At 37.2% G+C, this 23,557-nt stretch overlaps 1 protein-coding gene across 3 annotated transcripts in view; it reads right to left on the bottom strand.

Moving 5' to 3' along the window:
- The window catches only part of LOC123718043, a 49,139-nt gene that overhangs the window by 2,257 nt on the left and 23,325 nt on the right, over positions 1–23,557 (bottom strand). Inside the window, exons 5-19 of one of the 3 annotated variants that reach the window (XM_045674399.1) lie at positions 16,654–16,807; positions 16,081–16,183; positions 15,622–15,858; positions 14,965–15,037; positions 11,891–11,971; positions 10,739–10,772; positions 9,222–9,378; positions 7,961–8,062; positions 5,986–6,092; positions 5,253–5,377; positions 4,938–5,036; positions 3,779–3,921; positions 1,918–1,989; positions 571–647; positions 57–141 (exon numbers count right to left, since the gene is read on the bottom strand). In XM_045674399.1, coding sequence (XP_045530355.1) covers positions 57–141; positions 571–647; positions 1,918–1,989; positions 3,779–3,921; positions 4,938–5,036; positions 5,253–5,377; positions 5,986–6,092; positions 7,961–8,062; positions 9,222–9,378; positions 10,739–10,772; positions 11,891–11,971; positions 14,965–15,037; positions 15,622–15,858; positions 16,081–16,183; positions 16,654–16,807 — 1,649 coding nt within the window. The remainder of the gene's footprint in view (positions 1–56; positions 142–570; positions 648–1,917; positions 1,990–3,778; positions 3,922–4,937; positions 5,037–5,252; positions 5,378–5,985; positions 6,093–7,960; positions 8,063–9,221; positions 9,379–10,738; positions 10,773–11,890; positions 11,972–14,964; positions 15,038–15,621; positions 15,859–16,080; positions 16,184–16,653; positions 16,808–23,557) is intronic. The other 2 variants (XM_045674400.1, XM_045674401.1) reach the window with 2 other exon arrangements.

The following is a 23,557-nucleotide window of genomic DNA, read 5'->3' as shown; positions in this document are numbered from 1 at the left end:
ATAAAAATTTAGAATTATGTAACTATATATGGAATAGTATATAAGAATATACTTACTTTGATTAGGTTGTGGCGTAAAAGGTGTTTCAAAAGAGCTGGCTGATAAGTCCTCCTCCATATTGGCCGGAGGTTTTTTTATTTGCTGAAACGTATACGTAATATATCAGGAAATGTTCTGATCGAGTCAATTCTTCTTTCTCTTTCTATTCTTTTCAGTTTGGAATCAACGTAACGAACATTGTTACGACCAATCAGAGAGCAAATGCCTTGACTGTGGACAGTTCAGGGAACGCAGGACTGTTCTGATTGAGAACACATTGGAGCATTGTGGTGATGAGTTGGATCTAGAAGGTTGTGATTAAGTGGGATCAGTGAAAGCTGCTCGTTATTTTTCCCCCATTACCATAGAACACTCTTATAACGTGTATACTCTGTGGTGGTCTTTGTTCTAAAATATCTATGGTTCTGTGGTATGACGTGTGTCATAATCATTTCAATTCCTTTATGTAATGTCATCAGTTATTTGACATGTTAATAGAAAATCTAAATCTACTTTCTTGGCAGAACTTACTTTTGTAATAACTGCTTCTTTTCTACTATAAGAGCGTGGACGAAGAGTCTGATCGAACGCCAATTCGATGTCCGCGTCTGTAATGTTGAAAGTGATTTAACATTGCTGTTAATTTTATGGCTAAACTTTCCAATATGGACCGTCGATTTAAATTACCATTTTTTTTCTAGATAGTACTCACTAAAAGAGAGAGTTTTGTTAAGTTTTAGGTTGCGCAAACTCATGAGAAACCTTTTTTTTTGAACTTTTCATACAAATTGGTAAATAACACGCCATAACAAAATATTTTTGACAATTGATGACAAGTAGGTGATCGCCTGGGTCCAAGGCCTCCATTACGATGTCACCCCCACCGTACTTGGTAAGAAAATGTTCATTGGTACATTTCACAACACCAGACCAGCACTGCTCAGTGTAATATTGTTTGGCGGCTTCCACTAGGGACATCTTTGTATTGTGGGTGACCAGAATAGTTCATATACGTGGAACAGTATATATATGATAGGGGGCAAACGGGCAGGAGTCTCACGGTTCAAGGCTCACAAGAATTGATACGTTCTTTTCTTGAAGGACCCTAAAAGCCAGACCGATTTTGGGTCCGACCGATTCCAGGGGACTTTAAAGCAAGTGAGCTTCGTTTAAAAAAAGAAAAGAAGGACCATTGCTCCAATCCATCCTCTGGGATGAGAGTCACGTACAAGAAGAGAAGAACTGGCAAAATACTCTCCGCCACGATTTAAAAAAAATTACACCGTTAGATAGAAAATTGAACGGCGAATCTAAAACTATATCAATATTGAAGATTGGTTAACATTTGACTGAGATATAAGCGTTTATAATGTTGGAACGTATTATGTAACAATCACCATGTTTTTTTTGTTAACTAAAGTTAGTAATTCTTTTTTGGGAAAAGGGATACTCTTCTTTAATAAAATTCCAGAGGCTCTTTTATCTCTGCCTTTTCATAAATTTAAGAAATGTATTAAAGAAAAGCTGTGTAAAGGCTAACTACAAAGTTAACGATTGTCAGGTTGATAAAGGGCCTGGGAATAGTGCTGGACAGGCTACTTCTAATTAATTTGCTATATTTGTTTTAAAATAAGTGTTGTTTAATGATTTGCTATTTTAAAAGAGTAATTGAGGCTTTTGCTCTCGGCCTACTTTCCCGTCTTCTTTGCCGATGAGTAGCAGTCTACCTATTCAATGACGTGGCACAAGTGATACTTGTATCTTATGTTCCATTATAAACACATTTCTTATGACACCTTTAAGTAATGCATAATAATAAAATTGATGAACATATATCCTTAAGTATTAAGATCTATTTTTCAAGGTCTGATTACTCACTCGCGTCATCCTTTTTTCCTTCAGACAACTTGGTTATATCTGGCATGTACGCTGGCAATGTGTATCCTGCGACTGAAATATGAAAATACCACATGAAAGCGTTCAGCGGATAGACATTTTTGAATTGTACTTTCGAAGTGAAACTTCTTTTTCTTGAGAGAGTGATTGAGAGGGAGTGAGAAAGGGAGATCGAGAGAAATACACTCTATTGGTTGATGTATTCGTTTAATAGTTACATATTAGAACTGTCGCGTAACGTATACAGTGTGCATATAGATATACATATACATGGAGTGATCATATGCTGGTACATGACCATCTTTTGGGGCTTTTACATTAGTAATAATTAATTTACAAAGGAGTTTCACTTCTGACATGTGTACTTGGCAACTCTGGCAAATTGGCAACTGTGATACCCATGGACACTGCAGAGGAAGCTCGTAAGTGCCGGCTTTTTAAGAATTGGTACGCTCTTGAAGGAGCCTAAGTCGAATTCGTTAGGAAATACCTACCGTCCATGGACACTCTCATTGCCAGAGGGATCGCGGGTGCGTTGCCGGCCTTTGAATTGGTATGCTCTTTTCAAGAAGTCGAATTGGTTCGGAAATACCTACCGCCCATGGACACTCTCATTGCTAGAGGGATCGCGAGTGCGTTGCCGGCCTTTGAATTGGTACGCTCTTTTCAGGAAGTCGAATACGTTCGGAAATACCTACCGCCCATGGACACTCTCATTGCCAGAGGGATCGCGAGTGCGTTGCCGGCCTATTAAGAATTGGTACGCTCTTGAAGGAGCCTAAGTCGGATTCGTTCGGAAATACCTATCGCCCATGGACACTCATTGCCAGAGGGATCGCGAGTGCGTTGCCGGCCTTTGAATTGGTACGCTCTTTTCAGGAAGTGGAATTCGTTCGGAAATGCCTACCGCCCATGGACACTCTCATTGCCAGAGGGCTCGCGAGTGCGTTGCCGGCCTTTAAAGAAGTGGTACGCCCATGAAAGACGCTAAGCCGAAGTGTCTCAGAAATACGTCCAAATCCAGGAGGTACTAGAGAAGATACAATTACCCATAGCCATGGATGGTGAACGCCACGAAAGTAAATGAAGCGGGAGAGGTGGACATGGGACCATGGCAGGTGGTCTGGCGTCTCTGCCTACCCCCTCGGGAAAAGGTATGATGATATATATAAACCACGAATTTTCCAATAACTTTAAATCCAAGGTATTTCTATACTAAACTAAACTGCCCTCGCAAACTGCGTTTCTCCTTAATGTGGTTTTAGTTAGCCTTAATACCGTGACACGAAAGAATAATTTCACTGTATTATCGTCACTATAATTTGAATTAATTTACACTTCGGTCTAAGTAACACGTGGTTGGCTATGCTAACACCAACACGTGGTAATCATGATATTGAATTGTAGCTTATATGACACGTTTGTCGGTTTACCATAGCAGTGCAATCTATTGATTACTTACTGAATCCAGTCGAAAAGTATCGACATCTGTTAGAATCTTTTGGAGTCAACAGATAATTGTGACTGTCAATTAATTATAGACAAATAATTTGCAATAAAATAAAATTGCGACTATAATTAAAGATCTAAGCTATCCTATCTCTTAAGTTGGACCAGACTGCTCACGGTGTGCCAATTTAATTTAAGATCGGTTAAGTTGTTTAGGAGTCCATCGCGGACAAATATCGTGACGGGAGATTTATTTATATTAAGATATATGAAAAATCCATATTTTCCAACATATAAACAAACGTCTCTGAATCCACCTCAACCTGATGATGAACAGTTCACGATTGCTGAAAAACCTCGAAGAAAAAATCGCGATTAATTTAAGAAATACTACCTTCTGGTTCAGCAACGTAGGCTGCAAGCTTCGTAGGGTTCACTCCAAGGGCCAAAGCCGCGGCCTCCACGTTCAGCTCTCCCCTCTGAAGCCGATCCAAGACCTCTGAAGGTCCTTTCGCTTGCCAAAAGTCACGAGCCGTTCTTGAAGTATTAAAACAAAATGAAATCAGGGGCGCTACAATGTGGTTTAGTTCTGGGCCTCAGATTTCTGATATGTCCTTCTAAGAGGCAAGTAGGTGATCAGCCTCCTGTGACTGACATGTCGACTTTTTGGGTCTTCAGGCAAGGCAAGACGGTTTCCTTTACCGTTCGAGCGAACGTTAAATACTAAAACTCGTTAAATACTAGCCTGATTACGTATTTAAAGTACCGACATTGTGTGACGAAATAACTGCCCATTATGTTTTTCAACTGATTTTTTTTTTCTTTAAATCAGGCTCACCTGATGTTAAGTGGTACCGCCGCCCATGGACACTCACATTGCCAGAAGGTTCGCGAGTGCGTTGCCGGCCCTTTACGAATTGATACGCTCTTGAAGGACCCTAAGTCGAATTGGTTTGGAAATACCCACCACCCATGGCCACTCATTGCCAGAGGGCTCGCGAGTGCGTTGCCGGCCCTTTACGAATTGATACGCTCTTGAAGGACCCTAAGTCGAAGTGGGTCGGAAATACCCACCACCCAAGGACACTCATTGCCAGAGGGCTCGCGAGTGCGTTGCCGGCTCTTTACGAATTGATACGCTCTTGAAGGACCCTAAGTCGAAGTGGGTCGGAAATACCCACCACCCAAGGACACTCATTGCCAGAGGGCTCGCGAGTGCGTTGCCGGCTCTTTACGAATTGATACGCTCTTGAAGGATCCTAAGTCGAATTGGGTCGAAAGTACCCACCACCCATACACACTCATTGCCAAAGGGCTCGCGAGTGCGTTGCCGGCATTTAAGAATTGGTACGCTCTTTTCTTGAAGTACCCTAAGTCGAATTGCTTCGGAAATACTAATAATTATAAAAATTCTCGAATATTTAAATTAGTAGTTTAAAAAATTAGTTTCCATTGAATAAGTATCTTACATATTGAACCATGAGTTATCAAAATCGAATATTTGAATTCCATATCGCGGTAAATTAATAAATAATAGCGAAAATCGTACATACTGTCTTAATATGATGCTGCCAGTCTTGTCCCTAGCGCAGGCCACGCCCCCGCCGAGTGAGTCCAGCCCTTTATTTGTTGGTTCTGTGTAGCGAATAGTACTAGAACAATGCGATTAGCTGGCTGTACTATTCTTTTGTTAATTCGACAAAAGATCATTAAAAAAAACTACTTTTGTCTGCTTTAGTAAGTCAAAAGCTTAACTTAAATTTTTTTCATAATTTAAAAGTAATAAAATTGTTATAAATTATCGATTGTTTATCTGTTAGCGACGGGGGCATGGCGTTAAAAAAGTTTATTAATAAACCAAATATTACCTGTAAGGTCTATTAATGCATCCATAGACATCCCGATACCTCCCGTACAAGGTGCCATAGCTCACGCCCAGGATTTCAGCGGCTTGCTTCATCTCTAGTTCTTTCATGCGTACTGCGTCCATAACCTATAAAATGGTTACTAAATAAATCTATTACTGAATGTAGTCTGTGCAAAAAAAGCCAGAATGACAGTTACAGTGCTAGCGCTGTCATTGATATTCAAACTCAAAATAACTCTATTCAACAAGAAAAACTGGCAAGAAACTCTCCGCCACTCTTTTTAATCGCTAAGTTTTTAGTCATACCTTATCTGAACCGTAGCAAATAAATTCTAAGGATTAGGATCATTTAAATAATAAAATTTATAAAAAAAGCTTTATTATTAGTATTGCCAGCAAATAAAAATTAACCAATATAAGGGGAATAATTTGAAGTCATGCAAGCTGACTTAATAAGACAATGTATACTAGTATCTAGAAAATATAGTTCTAGGCTTTAATAAATATGTCACAAACTTAGGAACACCAGATATATAGATAGGTTTTGTAAGCTGTCCTATTTTAATTGAAATATAATTCGTCATTTAAGAATGACAATTAACACGTAAAACTTGACGTTCACAAGGACGTCACAGACGCGCCATCTTGTCTATTTGGTATTGGCGGGTCGTTGACATAAATTTTGAAGGTTCTATAGTCACATAACATCGTTAAATCTCCAGTTAAATACATACCCGTTTAACATAACTCTCCTCCCAGAACTGCGGTCGTCTTCCATGCCTCAAATAATCGTTCAACTTTACGACATCCGAGAATCGCGGATCGACACCGCCCTTGGTAACTGTTATGAAAGAAATGTGTTTATTCATTATAATGTGTTAGATGTGGAAACCCATTTAAATAAAAAATACTGGTAAAATGTGGAAGAGCAGGGACTCTTCCATAACAAATTTATGGGACGAATGAATGAATGAGTGCGTGAGTGAGTGAGTATGTGAATGAGTGAGTGGGGAATTAGTAAGTGCCCGAATGAGTGAGTGAGAGAGTCAATAAGTGGGTAAGTGAATCATTGAGTGAGTGATTGAGTGAGCGAATGAATGAGTGTTAGGTGTAATATTTAATGACATTATTATTTTCTATTTAACATCGGTTAGGTTAGGTTAGGCTCACCTGATGTTTAGTCATACCGCCCATGGACACAGCCAGAAGGCTAGCAAGTGCTTTAAGAATTGGTATACGCCCGTGAAGGACCCTAACTTGAATTGGTTTGGACACAGTTCATTGCGCAGCTGGTTCCACATGGTGCCTTAAATAACGCTTACGTGTAGAACGACGGATATCATACGGGTTGTATTTGTCTATTATAACAGAATTTAATTAAGAAAGGGTAAACCGAGAGCCACAGTCCACACCGCCTCTTGCTTAAGGATATTTAAAAAAAATTGTTCGCTTAATATTGTAAGCGGGAAACCCTGAATAACAGAGTTACTCTACAGTGGATCTCTCGGCAATGACGCTGCCGACGAGCTTGCGAGAAGAGGCTCGGAAATGATGCCTGCTGGCCCGTATTCACTCCTTCCTTTGCCCCTCTCGCAAATTCGAATGGATTCGCAGAACTCCAACTTCAACGATGGTAGAGAAGTGCGGACTGGAGACAGTCCAAAATGGCTCTGCCAGCAGTTAACCCGCAACTTCTAAACTTAAACAGAACTCATCTCAAAACAATGATAGGGACAATTGCCATTGTCTCCTAAATAAACATCTCCTTGTCCTAGGTGCAGAGGAGTCAAACACTCCCGAAGTCCTGGAATGCGAGGCTCTGGCTAAACAACGTGCAGAAATTCTCGGAACAGTTGCTCTGTGAAGCCTGAGAAGTGCTCAGGAGGCTTCTGTGCTTTTAGGAATTAGCCAGGACAACAGAACTAGCGAGAGTCCAATAATTGTAAGCGAGAAGGACGAGCAGTATCATTTTCATGTAAACTCTTCAATTTCCAGTGCGTAGAACAAAAGCCAACAGACGTTGTGCGCTCACATTATGCGTCTCGCTTCGAACAGGTCTAAGCTAATGTGCTGGAAATTGTACCAAAATGGCGAAACGCTCGCAATAACGGTGAGAGCCAATCACGTGACCGCAACCAAAGCCAATAATTTTTGCTTCAAATAGATGATTCTAACACTGGCACACAGAAAGGGATTTGGATGGATTGCATCTGCTGTGAGTGAGAGAGGTGAATCCTTTCTATATTTGTGCATGATGTGGCTTCTAATAAAAACTGATCGATTGAAGATCGGTCACTTGGACTGGTTTCTCATTTTACAAGAAGGTTTTTTCAATGTCTTCACTTTGCCAAGAGTTTCATCAAAATCGATTTCCGAATGGTGATCAGGCCTTTTTGGCTATGTCTAATGCCAAAGGGCAAGCAAGCATTCAGCAAGGAGCGCGAACTATGCGTATGTGGAATGCTTAGAGCGCACCAATTCTGAGGCTGGCAACGTTTGCGAGCGATCTGGAACCAGCCCACTGAAGCATTTCCGAAGCACTTAGGGTCCTTCAAGAAAAAAGCGTACCAATTCTTAAGAGGATGCACTTGCAAGCCTCTGGTAATGTCAGTGTCTATGGGCGGTATCATTCAACCACAGAGTCTCCTGCCCCTGTTAAAGAAAAATGCATGGAGCCATTCATTCCTTGACTTTGGCCAAAAAACTTACGTTTGGGCAAGTCAAGGTGTGAAGTACTGGTGGTTGATGATGATGAAGACGCGTGGGCTGGAGCTTCAGGCATCGCAGACGCACTATCGTCAGACTCTTCATCTGTAACGGGGATATAGTTTAATTTATCAACGTTTCGTAGACAATTTTCGTAGTTTGTGGTCGCTATATATGGAGTTGACGTTTAATGTATTAATTCCAATATCTATCAGAGACTTTCGTATGATTTTACTCAAAGTTCTCTTCTTGACAGCTGACATCGATGGTAAATGATAACTGACATTTGACGTTTGGTGGTTTAGGTTAAAATTTGTATCGCAATGACGTGTGCAACTGTCAAGGTATCTATGGTAATGGCGGTGTGTATGTCTTCAAAATCCATTCGATTTGCTGATTTCTCTGCAGAGTTTGAAGATTATATGGAAGTACACCGTATAGATTTACAATATACTTTATTTATTTATACTTTGTTACCACAATATACATTAATTATACAAACAAAAAACAAAAAGTAAGTAGGTTACTTAAGATATTAGACAACAGGCGGCCTTATCGCTTACAAGAGATTTCTTCCAGGCAACCCTAATATAGAAAAATAAAAATTTACAGAGGGTAAAGTACATGAAGTGCCTAATTAATTAACAAAAAAAACTCGAAATAACATACCCAAAAATTAAATAAAATCCAAAGAAAAAATATAAATAATAACATGTGTATACAGATGTGTAAAAGCTCTGCCAAACGTTAATTGACTCACAATTAATATATATAAGTAGTAGCTAATTACGAGGCAGAAGAAAAATTATCAAAAAGAAGATCTTTAAATAAATTTAGAGACTGAGCTCGTCTGATATCAATTGGTAAGGACAGTGATAGGCAAAGTATGGCACGCGAAAGTATTTAATCCGGCCCGAAGGTCCATCAGCATGGATAGTATGTAGCCCGTTATAATTCCGTTTCGACAGTCGAAGATATAAAGTAGATTCTATTTGTAATAAATGTAAATTTCTAACCTAAAGCTTTAACAACAATGCATTATTTTTAAAATTGTGGCCTTCCTCTAGAATTTTTTGAAAACTTTGTGGCCCGCCATTAAAAATGTTTGCCCACCACTGGGTAAGGAATTCCAAAGTATACCAGTTAAGGAGGAGTGATAGAAATCAGTTTTATGAATAGGAGTTTCAAGAAGGAACGCAAATCATGTACGTAAGTGACATGAAACAATACAATAGCTTTTTTGCACTTCAAGCTTAAACATTACCTGCGCTATTGTCGCCGTCAACACGCAATTTGGTATGCAAGAAGGAACCAATGTCCGTCGGTGCATCAGCCCACTCGTCTTCCGACCCGTCGCGAGACCAGTTCCCAGTTTCCGCGTCTGTGGCGCACCAACCAACTATTCTTTCGACTGATATATTCTGAAATTACGCAACGTCCGATTCCTTTAGTATTTTTTTTATTCTGGCAATAGTCTTGACTTTATGCTAGTTTTTTAGGGTTTATAGCTAATAAACCCGAATGTACTGTTTTGAGACACAGGGTTCATATACATGCCTATGTACCTGGTGCCTTGAATCAACGGAGATTTATGAATTGCTAACATAGTCATAAGTGTCTCTACTAACAATATATGGACTTATAATGGTCTGAAATAAATGATATTATTATTTATTTAGTCGGAAACGGTACATGTAGTAATTGTATGGACTCCAGAAAGGAGGTGTTTTCATATTGGGAACAAGAAAAGAAGATATGGTCACCAATATCATCTACACACTCACAAATATTGCTATCAACAATACGAAGCCTTGTTAAATGATACATGTCCTAAACGCAATCTAGATATACTAGAAATGACAATTTTAGAACTTTTAATCTCATTTTACTGGGTTGAATTTCAGCATAATGTTTGTTGATTCAGTCTTTTCCTCAACTTTGGTATTGTTTTCGACTTAGAGGTTCACGTGCCCAGCTAAAAGCTGGTCCTCAACGAATATGTATCGCAATACAGCGAGAAAATGCCAGCGTTAATGGTCTCTAGGGATCTAACTTTTGTATTTGTATAAATGAAATTCAAGTCTCTCTGTCGTCTGTCATAATTTTATTTAATAAAAATATAATAGATAACATCTATAACCTCGACACAGTAATCGTTTCAAGCTGTCACATGACATCTGTCAGATGACAGCTTTAAATTATTTGCATATCGCAAACACAGATTACGCAATAAACGAATTTTTGACATAACGTGTTATGAATCGATGATTGCCGGCTTCACGCGCGAAAGAGAGACAGCGCACAACTTATACGTGAACTATTTTGACAACTGTTTATAAAGTATGGTGTTAATTCCTTTGTGTTAAAGAAAATAATAATTCAATTCAATATCAATTCAGTTTTCTTATGACGTCCGTAAACCGACTACAGACAACCAAATTTCTTCTCTACAAAATGATGAAAGTTTATTTTATTTAAATACAAACATTATATTAAAAAATAAACATAGCTTTAAACAAGTAGTGTGCTTGATATAGACTATATATGTACATCTACCTACACCATGATAGCGTGGCGACAAGCCAATTACCCAAGTTTTATCCGTGGCTTAATTATGTTACGATTGGGTTTAACTGTGATTGAAAGCTTATAGGGAATATATTGTAAGTAGATATATAATATATATTAGCTTATAGTTTAAAATCATAAATTATACAAAGTCTATAACACGGTTTAATAAAAATACAATATATTACACGCGTAATAGATAATATTACTTACCAAATTGCCGTGTTGCCAGGCATGATCCTTTTCACTGTAAAAAAAAGATATGTAGTTTGGGCGGGAAGCGTGAGGTTATACAGCCTTACTATATGGGCCACAGATTGCATACGTAACTCCGATCATAGACAACCAATCAAGACGTGTGTCAGACAGTTTTGTTGACAGTGATAGTATGATATTTATGAAAAACAAATGTGTGCGTGTACTAGTGTACACACGTAAGGAGTGAAGCTTGTTTATGACCTACTATGTCCAACTTTGCAGAAATTGATTAAATAAAGTCAAATTAGATAAAGTTTAACAAAGGCTTTCATTATCATAGACATGAATACAAATAATACAATTATTTCACTATACCTTATCACTACTAAGAATATTACAGAATTTCATTAATTGTAATATAATTATAACTACATTGCCATCGTTATAATATATATTTGACGGTAAATTTTTTTGCCTATACAAAAGTTTCACTTCAAAAACTGTACTAAAAAAATTTCAACATTAACAAAACTGTCATTTTACATATTTTATTGTCATCTGTCAATTGCGATATTTAATTAGCGATACACATGTTTGTCATAATGGAATCGATAAAATTAATAAGTAACTGCATTCAAGATTATTTTAATTTTACTGACCAATTTGGCTTCAAATATCTCCTCTTTTTAAAAGTATTATGGCAATAGTTTTAACCTTATGCCAGTTTCCGGTAAAAATATCTACTTTTTGGTTAGGAATTCCAAATTGAATTTTTGTCAGCTGTTTTCTGTGCATTTGTTTTTCGAGAACCATAAACTCTATTTATAAAGTATATATATATTATACTCTGTGCAACTTTACAGAAATTTATTAAATAAAGTCAAATTAGATAAAGTTTAACAAAAGTCTTTTACTATCATAGACATGAATACAAATAATACAATTATTTCATTTAACCTTATTACTACTAAGATTATTACAGAATATCATTAATTGTAATATAATTATTACTATCATTGTTATCGTTATTATATATTTTTGTTATTAATGGCTTCGAATCTCTTCGAATCAACCGTGGTAGGGACAAGTAAAAGATGGCGCGTAACCGAAAAATGTGACGGTAATTTTTTTTAAATACTTTTATATAGAAACAATAACAATACTCACGTTTTAATATTGTTTAACGATTCGTCATCCATTTGTTCATTACCGCTTATGAGCCTTTGACGTTTCGGACTTTGACTTTCTCTGGAAAAAAAAAAACAAATCTTTCCAGTTCTATTCGTATGCCTATTTAAGACATTTTACATAAAAAATAAAATAACGGGGCTACAGCCTTGTCTGGACCTCAGATTTATGTATCTTTTTCATGACATTCTAATAACAATCTAATAGGCAAAACAATCAGCTTCCTGTGGGTTTCGTGACGATGTTTTCCTTCGTCCAGAAATTCCATTGGTACACAGCTGGGGACGACCTCAGGGATGAGAGTAGCACGCTGAAGCCATTAGGCTAACAGCAGCTAGCTATTTTACATAACTTTTTATCATCGGCGTCCCAGCACAACAGCTGGATATCGATTATATATATGATTTTTAGTGATAACGTCTTCTATATAACTGTGGTACACTTTGTTCTATTGTCAATAGTTATGATGATATTTTTAAACAGATTAATGAAGTTTTCATATGTAAACATAAGTTTATTGAATAATTTCTGTAACATATCTTTATCAGGGGCAGTGTTGGCTTCAGAGACTCTCATCCCTGAGATCGTGGCTCCAGAACCCTGGCTGTCCAGCAATGGACTGTCTATGTGCGCATTTAACATTCACTCGTACAGGAAAACATGGCGAGGAAACCGACTTGCCTTATACCCAACACGACGGCGTGTGTCAGGCACAGGAGTCTGATCACCTACTTGCCTAATACCTACAAATCATGATACAGATACAGAAATGTGCGGCCCAGACCTAAAAAGGTTGTAGCTATAATTTTTTTATGTTCATCAGGGATAATGTAGGGTTATGGTGTTCTTGGATTGGGCTTGTCGGGTCTAGGGTGATTGGGTTTAGGGTCTCGATTTGAAAACAGCCCCACAGGCCCCACGTCAAGGTTGACACGAGTGTGCGTAAGCGCATTTTCACCTCATTAAAAAAGGGATTGGTTTTTCAATTATTCTTTTTTTGGTAATATTTTTATTATTACAGTTAAGGCTATCTAGACGATATTGTCAACTGTCGAACTAGTTGTCATTCCACAAAGGGTTGGTCGTCAAATTCCGTCAAATTCAGCTGCAGGTATAGGAACAACTCCTCTGAACACTCTCCATGGTAAATGCGGTAGAAGATGCAGAGGGACCCCACATCCCTACGCAAGGGACCAATACTACTGTTGAAGATTTTTCATTTTTCATTTATGTCATGATGTCACTGATATGATCTGATGGATTATTGAGTTTATCTCTGGAACGGAATCTTTATCAGTGAAACTTTTTGTGTTAATTTTATGTTAATTTTTGATGTGAAACATCTATAGCCGCATGTAAAACCGATGTCTGACGATGCGTCGCCGGCATGTTCGAGCATGTTCGAGCGCGGAACAACAATGGATGCTGTATTTATTAGATATCTTGATAATGTTATGTCCAATACTTTTGTAACATACTTCAGTTACCATCGACCAATTGTCACAGTAATACCGTCCTCAGAGGCAACATCGAATATAACTATTACCGAAGTCACTGATTAAACGAATTAAGTAGTCACGATTTGAAATAAATTCGTAAATTTTTGTATTTTCGTTTATTCAATAAATAGTCATCGATATCTGGATAAAAATCGTAATATTTTATTTTATCATTATGACATATTTAGTTCCTACCACAATATGTTTTCTGCATATTACTTTTACAAAATAATGTCGATGTTTCACATCTGCCAGGCGTCCGGTGACGGCTCCCATTTTCTTTTTCTGTTTTATACTTTTAGAGATGCATCTGTTTTGTTTCCTAAATGAATAAACGCGGCAGCTGGTTGGCAACTGAGTGACGGAGCATACAAACACACGACAACTGGCGACGTCGTCAGGTAGCCAACGTTGCCAGTCACCGCTTGAGGTGCGTTCGACTCTGTATACGCTTGGCTACTTGGTAACATCGCCAGTCAGTCGCCAAGTGAGTTAACCTGCATACAGCAATAAGAACTAGTTGGCGACGTCGCTGGCCACATCGTTATGGCGTCTCGGTGAGGTATGGCTCTAAGGCCGTAGCGAGCTGCTGGCCTTTTAAGAACGATCCACATAGTAGTGGTGCCTAAGGAAACGCTCAGTTGTGGAACAACGGACGTTGTAATACGGTTGGAAAATTAATTTCTACGTACGATGTTGAAATTCACGCTTTAATCCGAACGTGTCCAGTACACGAAGTAGAAGAAGATGCAATAACTTTAATAAATAAAAAGACGTGCAAATCTTCGTATTTTATACGTATGTTATAACTATACGCCAGTTTCCAGTAAAACCTATCTTACTTCATGGTTTTCGAAAGTATGGTAAAAACTACTTATATCATTAAAATTTAATTGACCCAAATCCGTCATCTAAATATCTTGGAATTGGAAAACGATATATTTTAATCACAATTAATTTATTGCGCTGATAATTATTCACACATTTTAATTTTTTCCTCATATGGCTTTATTACATAAATGCCAAATTTTCGAAAGGATTTAATCGGCGACAAGCACAGATTATATAAACTATGTTTTTTTTTTCGGAAGGACCACGGATTGGGCAGTCGCGGAGTCAATCGCCTGAAGGGCTCCTGCCCTCATTACGTACGCTCACTAAGTAGCTAGGAAGCTCACTGGAGTGAGCGTACTACGAAGTAACCCTCGACGCTTTTCCTGATGAGGGTAGACTTGTACCCTAATCTGATTTTGATAATTATTTGCCGCGCGGACCTTTATTATCACCAACGGGTTGGGATGATGAAGCTTTGTCGAAGTGGCTTGTTGATGATGATGATCACATGATTTATGACCTAACGGATAAGGCAGACGTTGGATCCGAAGACCAAAAAAACCAGTTTCGCTAATCAGCTTATATATATATATATATATTTATAGAATATTGGGCAAAGGGACAGGAGACTCACCTGATGTGGGACATATGTAGGATAGCCTTTTAAATAGGATATAGGACCTATTTTGACTTTTGATTGATTATTGATGTGTTACTTACGTATCTGATTGTTCTCTCTTTAATGGGCTGCATTTTTCCTTAACTGGTAATTTTATTAATGGCGGCGGGCCTCCTGTAATAAAAACAATATATACTTATCGTGTTTGTGTTAGTAGACTCCTGAAAATCGCATCTTATTAAAATATTTAATTTCTACCATAAACCCCCATTTAATAGGGTATTAGTACTATAATAATCTTTATATGGTAACACAATATTCTTATCTATGTTCGTAACAAGATATTAATTTTTTTAAATGTCTAATAATTATACAAAATATTTTCATCGTAACATTCGTTCTATTTCGTATATTAACTAATTTTAACAAAATCATGGCGCCAAAGCTAATGCACAGATTACTAAAAAATTTAATGTCATTGACAATGGCGCGCTTTTACCAAAATATTACAAAACCTCCTTTATTATAAAAATTAATATCCATTTTTTTAAATGTCTAATAATTAATTCTTTTTCATATTTTCCTCGCAACAGTAACTCTATTTCGTAATTATTAAAAAATACTGGCACGAAAGCACATATTACGAAAAATTTAAATGACATTGAAATAGTGCGCTTTCTAACAAAATATTGTAAAACCTCCTTGATAATAAAACTTTAAAAATAATATATCTTTCAAAAATGACACATTCAACGTACCGTTTAAAGTGAATTTCTCTTTCGCCACATCTACATCATCCAAATCATTCTTGTAACATTTCTCTTCATCATTATTCCTGATAGGAGACTTTCTGTCAAGCGTGGTCTTGTCAATCTTGTCGGGTGAATGCCTGTCACGTATTTTGTCATTCTTGTCAGGAAATATATCAGGGGTTATGCCAGGTACTTTATACACTTCGGGAGAGTGTTGCTTCATCTGCGTTGTTGTTACGGCGCCTACAAATTCAAACCCTCCATTATTCATGACAGCCTGGTACTTTTAGACTAACTTTAACGTAAAAAATAAAACACTGTGGGTGGCACTACAACATTTTTAGGTCTGGGCCTCAGATTACTGTGACAAGATATGTCAATCTAATAGGCAAGTAGATGATCATGTTTTCCTGACGATGTTTTCCTTTGTATAAGCGAATGTTAAATGTTTTATTGAAGATTTACCTGATGTACAATCGGGTGGTTCATCCTTATTGTTCCATCGAATATCTGTTAAGCCCTTTATTCGTAATTCTTCAGCTGTTTTTAGGAGACCAGCGAGTTGGGACTGAAAAACCAGATACAAGTCATAAATATTTGAAATTCTAGGTTTCGAATGTCAATAGTCGTCATGGTCTGTGCTTACACAGAACACATCTCTATATTAATAATTTGAAAAAACCCGCTAAAACTCTAGGCAAGATGGCATCGCCAAGTGATGCCAACTTGGAGGTCTTCCCCTAAATTTAGTGGGGTTATAGAGGATACTTTGTACAATTTCACAAAATTTAAATTAAACGAAATATATCAAGCACAGAACACATTGTTTAGGTTGGAGGAACTTTCCTTCACACTTTCCTACTTCCACAGATTATTTACGACATATTTTATACAGATTAGAATCAAATTCAATTTTTCCTAATATCAATATTAAGCTGATAAAACATGGAAATGGGTATAGGACGAACAACCTGATCATGGTATAGAATCTAGAACATCTATCTTCTAGAACAGCTTCTCTTCTAGAAATATACTTACATGATGGACATTCATCTCCCCAGTATACATATAGTCCAATAAGGCCCTCACGTGTTGCGGCTCAGCGCCATCTATCACCAAAACTGGTTCTCCTTGTGCCTCATGCGCTCCTAGTAACGTGCCCAGCAGTTCCGAGCAGGCAGCCAGTACCACCCTAAAATTTAATTATAGAATATGTTACTTCTATCGCTTCATGCGTTCCTGGTATCCAATACTTACAATTATACATAAAAATATATATTTTTTAACCTTTTAGTATATAATGTATATAATTTCAGTAAATAAATGACGGATGAGCTTGTGTTGACGCTTTCACTTTCATCACTGAGGTCGTAGGTTCGAACCCCAGCTGTGGATTTCCACACGATTTTTCCTCTATGTGCGCTTTTATTCGTCTTCATTCACCATACGACGGTGTGTCAGATACAAAAGTGGCTACAACCTTTATAGGTCTGGTCTGTCGACTTTTTGGGTCTAAGGCAAGCCCGGTTTCCTCACGATGTTTTCCTTCACCGTTCGAGAGAATGTTAAATGTGCACACAGAAAGAAAATCCATTGGTGCACAGCCAGGGATCGAGTTCACGACCTTAGGGATGGTAGTCGCTCGTTGAAGCTAGGCCAACACTGTTCACCATTAAAATTATGTAACTGACAAAATCAAATATAATTAAAAAACAAATTATTTTTTAGTGGGTAATTTACGCAAGTAATTAAAATATATTTAAAAATTTAACAATGGTATCTATGCAAGAATTAAATTTCCGTTTTTACTTAGCAATAAAATTGCAAAAAAATGTAGGCATGTCAAATTTTTCTCATAATGAGTTAGGCGTTGCTGTCGTGTAAGCTAAGATATATGTATATATATGTTTAGTAGCATGGAGTTATGTAACATATATAGAACTTGTGTAACATAACATATGTTAAGTTACACATATGTATTAGCTAATACCTAGTCTAGCCATAAATACTGAAACAAAGTAAAAATAAATTTTCTATTGCAAAATAACATTTATTACTTTTACAGTGTATTCGTTTAATACATAAATATAAAACAATTTAAAATATAAAAAGCTTATTAGACGTGGCCATACAGTCCTTTAAAAGTTATCCCAGATCAATAGAAGCACACACTTTTTGCATGGGAAAGCTCTTCACTGCGCTTCGGATTGTGTAAGAGACTCCAAATATTCATGGCGTCTTGAGCAAGCCGTACTAAACTGACCATAAATCATAATCCAGCGAATTAAGATCGGGACTAGACTACGGCCAGTGTTCAGCTCTGATGAAGTCCGAAGAGTTCGCTTCCAACCAAGACTGCGTAGACCGAGCTTTATGACCCGGATCTGAGTCTTGCTGGAAGGACCATTCTTGGTTATTGAACATGGTGCAGTTAAAAGGCTTCACTACGTCAATTACTCCTTCATAGCCAATACCCCACCAAATGCACACGTTGTACTCTGTCGACTAATTGGAAAGCTTCCTTAGAGCTTTGGGCATAAATACGGTCATATTGTTTGTTAAAATGTTGCATAATTGTAAAAAAATCTCATCCGTAAACAATTTTTTTCTGAGACTTGCCTTTGCATACCGTTTTTCATACGTACACTACGTGGACGGCCAGATCTTTTTCTGTCACATACAGAGGTCTCGTTGTACCTTTTAATAGGCCGGTACACAAACATTTTACTAATACCAAGCGTGTGGAGTTTTAAAAATTTCATTTGCGTCGGTACCTACTTTGTGTAATGTAATCACAGCGATTCGATTCTCTTTATCGCGATACATTTTAATATCGCAAAATATTGTATAATATTTTGGCGCCAAATTGAGAAAACCCAATGAAGAATAATATAAAAATGACAGATTCTAAATTTAAACGTAATATATTGTTGATTTTCAATTGTAACAGTATTTATGGCCAGACTAAGTAATTGGAAGCGCAAATCTTTACAGACATCTTACAATCGTTGCCAATCATTTTGGTAGAAATAAATTAGCCCATTTTTCCCACATTCGTAAATTCTCGAGTCCGATAATGTACAATAGACATCACTTATATTCTCTATAAGATCACGTGAGTGTCATTAAGATTTAAGAAACCCTTAATAAGTTGCAGTGTTTTTAAATCCAGCTTCGTAACCCCCATTATCTATAAGTTTACGCTACAATATTTCATTTACTGCTTTGAAACATGCCTTCAAAACTCTCCGAACTTAACTCTCGAAAATTATTATTTAGAATACTTTACTTTCGCGTCTTTTGGATGTATTTATCAATGATACAATGTCCCGTAAGCCCCGCCTTTACAGGTTGCTTGTTTGTAAGCACCAAGTGTCGTAGTTTCGCAAGTGCGTTGCCGAGCTTTTGAATTGGTACGCTCGAAAGAGCGCGTCAGTGCGCAGCTGCCTCCCAATAAAATGACCAACAATAATAAATTTAAAGCATCAAGCATCAGAATTTAATGTGTCTACTGCCACCGAACAACTAGCAACGATATATTGCTATCTCATTCTCTCACGCGCATAAGACACCTAACGTTTAAAGACAAAATGGCTGGCTGACTCCTTTTACTCGGCTCAAGTGTCCTTGTGTTAAAATATACATTTACACGATACTATAGAGACAAAATAATATTAATAATAGCATTTTATTTCAGATACTTTTACACTTAACACATTTTCAAATTCAAATGTTAATGATTTAGGTGCAATTTGTACACTTATGCAAGTCAAATTTACGCCATTAGTATACCAGGAGGCCTTGTTCTCAGAACGGGCAAGAAACTCATCAAGTTCATTCCTCAATTTACGTTATTAATATTTATTACAAAGGTCACAATTCACAAGTAAAATACGTCAAAATATAATAATAGGAGAAAAAAAATATACAGTGTAAACTCCATGTAACGTAACTCGATTTAACGAACTTCCTAAGCCTAAGTAATATCTAACAAGCGCCAACTTAAATCTTTAATTAGCTCTGCACTTGAATTCCACGGCCCAAGAGTCCCCAAACGGAACAAAATTGAACTGAATGCGCCCCAGCTTGTTAGTTTGTCCGAGAGAGGTGAGGGCCTAACGCGTCGACACAAGTGGTATCCCATACCAAAGCCCGTCCCATCTTCCAAGGGATCTTAGATTGTTATGACTGTACTATTTATAAGATAACTAAACTCTACAATCTATAACACAAACAAAATTCTAACACAGAGTCATCTTCACTTTTCAACTGTCAATGTCAAACTCAATTGCATATAACGATAATTGTTTACTTCGAAAAAACAAAATCATCTTAGCTGTTGGTGGATACGGACTTAATATATTTAAAATCTTTTTAAGTGGTTGTAAGTGTTCCAAAAATTACAGATATAATTTTAAAAAAAAATATATTTTTCTTTTGTAATAAATTATTATCGTACAGGTCAATATCATATTAAATTGGCACAATTTAATGGTATATTACGTAATCGAATGCGGAACTAAAAACTTTTTAATCGTTTTTTTTTTCATTTTATAGTCTAGTATTCATTTTATACGAAATGGTTTTTTTTTATAAGATTAAAGCCTTCCTTTGAACGACGTTCCATATATAGGTTTTTAATTAAAATTTCCAATATCTAGGGTACTTAATCGGCATTAAAATACCTCCTTGTTGAACACTTGACAGTATTAAGTAAATATTATAAAGATATATAGTTTGTTCGGTTGTAGGGGGTAAACTCTGGATTATCGAACAGATTTTATAAATTGTTTTACTAATAGTAAAATAAAAATAAAAAATATATTTATTATGGAATTTAATACATAGGTATCACTTATTCCACGTCATTAAATTTGTATCCTGACATGTCCTACTCATCGGCAAAAAATACAAATCATACAAAATGGCAAACAACACTTATTTTAAAACAAATATCGCAAATTAATTAGAGATAGGCTCTCCAGTAAGTCACCTTGGTAAGTGTCACTGGCTACTTTAATATTACATAATATACTAGCTGACCCTGCAAACGCCGCATCGTTTGCCATGTATATATATATTAAGAATGTTTCCTATTCTTTTAGTTCAATAAAAATAACCTATGTTAAAAAATAGGGGTTGAACGTAGAGGGGTGACAATTTAGGGTTGTATGTACTTTTGTACGGTATATCATAAAAAAAGGAAAAAACTTTAATATTTTGTCGTGATAGTTATTGCAAAGTCAGAGAAATGATCCAAAGATTTCTTACGAACACTGCTTTTATGAGAGATAACACAGAGTTCTAGAGGAAAGTTGTCATTCAGGTTTGCACCAATATCCAGAATATTGATTTACGGTTCACGGTTCCACGTGGGAAGGGCTGGGTCTAGTTGTATAAATCTTTAGTCTGATGTAAAACCTCCTTGGGTGTGAAATTCCACTTTGGAGCCTCCCCTCGTGCCAGATGCTCTTTCGCTCTTATTTTCAATCGTTCATTATATTCTTTCGCCATGATTTTTTCAGCCAATACGCCGTCAACCCTGGATTGTATCCATTATAATTGAGGAAAGTGGTATGCCATGTTCTGTTGTTGAATGTTCTGCTCAGGTCTAGAAGTCATGTATCCAATTATCTCCTAGCTACCAACTGCCTTGGCGATATTGATGAAATCACGGGATTGTATCCATTATAATTGAGGAAGGTGGTATGCGATGTTCTGTTGTTGAATGTGCTGCTTAGGTCTAGAAGTCGTGTATCCAATTATCTCCTAGCTACCAACTGCCTTGGCGATATTGATGAAATCACGGGATTGTATCCATTATAATTGAGGAAGGTGGTATGCCATGTTCTGTTGTTGAATGTTCTGCTTAGGTCTAGAAGTCATGTATCCAATTATCTCCTAGTTACCAACTGCCTTGGCGATATTGATGAAATCACGGGATTTTATCCATTATAATTGAGGAAGGTGGTATGCCATGTTCTGTTGTTGAATGTTCTGCTTAGGTCTAGAAGTCATGTATCCAATTATCTCCTAGCTACCAACTGCCTTGGCGATATTGATGAAATCACGGGATTGTATCCATTATAATTGAGGAAGGTGGTATGCCATGTTCTGTTGTTGAATGTTCTGCTTAGGTCTAGAAGTCATGTATCCAATTATCTCCTAGCTACCAACTGCCTTGGCGATATTGATGAAATCACGGGATTTTATCCATTATAATTGAGGAAGGTGGTATGCCATGTTCTGTTGTTGAATGTTCTGCTTAGGTCTAGAAGTCATGTATCCAATTATCTCCTAGCTACCAACTGCCTTGGCGATATTGATGAAATCACGGGATTGTATCCATTATAATTGAGGAAGGTGGTATGCCATGTTCTGTTGTTGAATGTTCTGCTTAGGTCTAGAAGTCGTGTATCCAATTATCTCCTAGCTACCAACTGCCTTGGCGATATTGATGAAATCACGGGATTTTATCCATTATAATTGAGGAAGGTGGTATGCCATGTTCTGTTGTTGAATGTTCTGCTTAGGTCTAGAAGTCATGTATCCAATTATCTCCTAGCTACCAACTGCCTTGGCGATATTGATGAAATCACGGGATTTTATCCATTATAATTGAGGAAGGTGGTATGCCATGTTCTGTTGTTGAATGTTCTGCTTAGGTCTAGAAGTCGTGTATCCAATTATCTCCTAGCTACCAACTGCCTTGGCGATATTGATGAAATCACGGGATTTTATCCATTATAATTGAGGAAGGTGGTATGCCATGTTCTGTTGTTGAATGTTCTGCTTAGGTCTAGAAGTCATGTATCCAATTATCTCCTAGCTACCAACTGCCTTGGCGATATTGATGAAATCACGGGATTGTATCCATTATAATTGAGGAAGGTGGTATGCCATGTTCTGTTGTTGAATGTTCTGCTTAGGTCTAGAAGTCGTGTATCCAATTATCTCCTAGCTACCAACTGCCTTGGCGATATTGATGAAATCACGGGATTGTATCCATTATAATTGAGGAAGGTGGTATGCCATGTTCTGTTGTTGAATGTTCTGCTTAGGTCTAGAAGTCATGTATCCAATTATCTCCTAGCTACCAACTGCCTTGGCGATATTGATGAAATCACGGGATTGTATCCATTATAATTGAGGAAGGTGGTATGCCATGTTCTGTTGTTGAATGTTCTGCTTAGGTCTAGAAGTCATGTATCCAATTATCTCCTAGCTACCAACTGCCTTGGCGATATTGATGAAATCACGGGATTGTATCCATTATAATTGAGGAAGGTGGTATGCCATGTTCTGTTGTTGAATGTTCTGCTTAGGTCTAGAAGTCATGTATCCAATTATCTCCTAGCTACCAACTGCCTTGGCGATATTGATGAAATCACGGGATTGTATCCATTATAATTGAGGAAGGTGGTATGCCATGTTCTGTTGTTGAATGTTCTGCTTAGGTCTAGAAGTCATGTATCCAATTATCTCCTAGCTACCAACTGCCTTGGCGATATTGATGAAATCACGGGATTGTATCCATTATAATTGAGGAAGGTGGTATGCCATGTTCTGTTGTTGAATGTTCTGCTTAGGTCTAGAAGTCGTGTATCCAATTATCTCCTAGCTACCAACTGCCTTGGCGATATTGATGAAATCACGGGATTGTATCCATTATAATTGAGGAAGGTGGTATGCCATGTTCTGTTGTTGAATGTTCTGCTTAGGTCTAGAAGTCATGTATCCAATTATCTCCTAGCTACCAACTGCCTTGGTGATATTGATGAAATCACGTGTAATTATGTAATCAATTGACCCAAAACTTGTAGAACGTGAAAGCAGCTTTACTTGAGACTTATCAAGTTCATAATTTAACACACGACAGTGATTTTTATCCAGATGACCTATTTATTGTGCTCACTTTAAGATGGAGCCTTGGCACAAGGCG

The sequence above is a fragment of the Pieris brassicae genome, chromosome 14 (genome assembly GCF_905147105.1).
Source record: "Pieris brassicae chromosome 14, ilPieBrab1.1, whole genome shotgun sequence".
Taxonomy (NCBI): Eukaryota; Metazoa; Arthropoda; class Insecta; order Lepidoptera; family Pieridae; genus Pieris; species Pieris brassicae.
The sequence above is the reverse complement of the archived record's forward strand: the minus strand, read 5'-3'. Positions and strand labels throughout refer to the sequence as shown.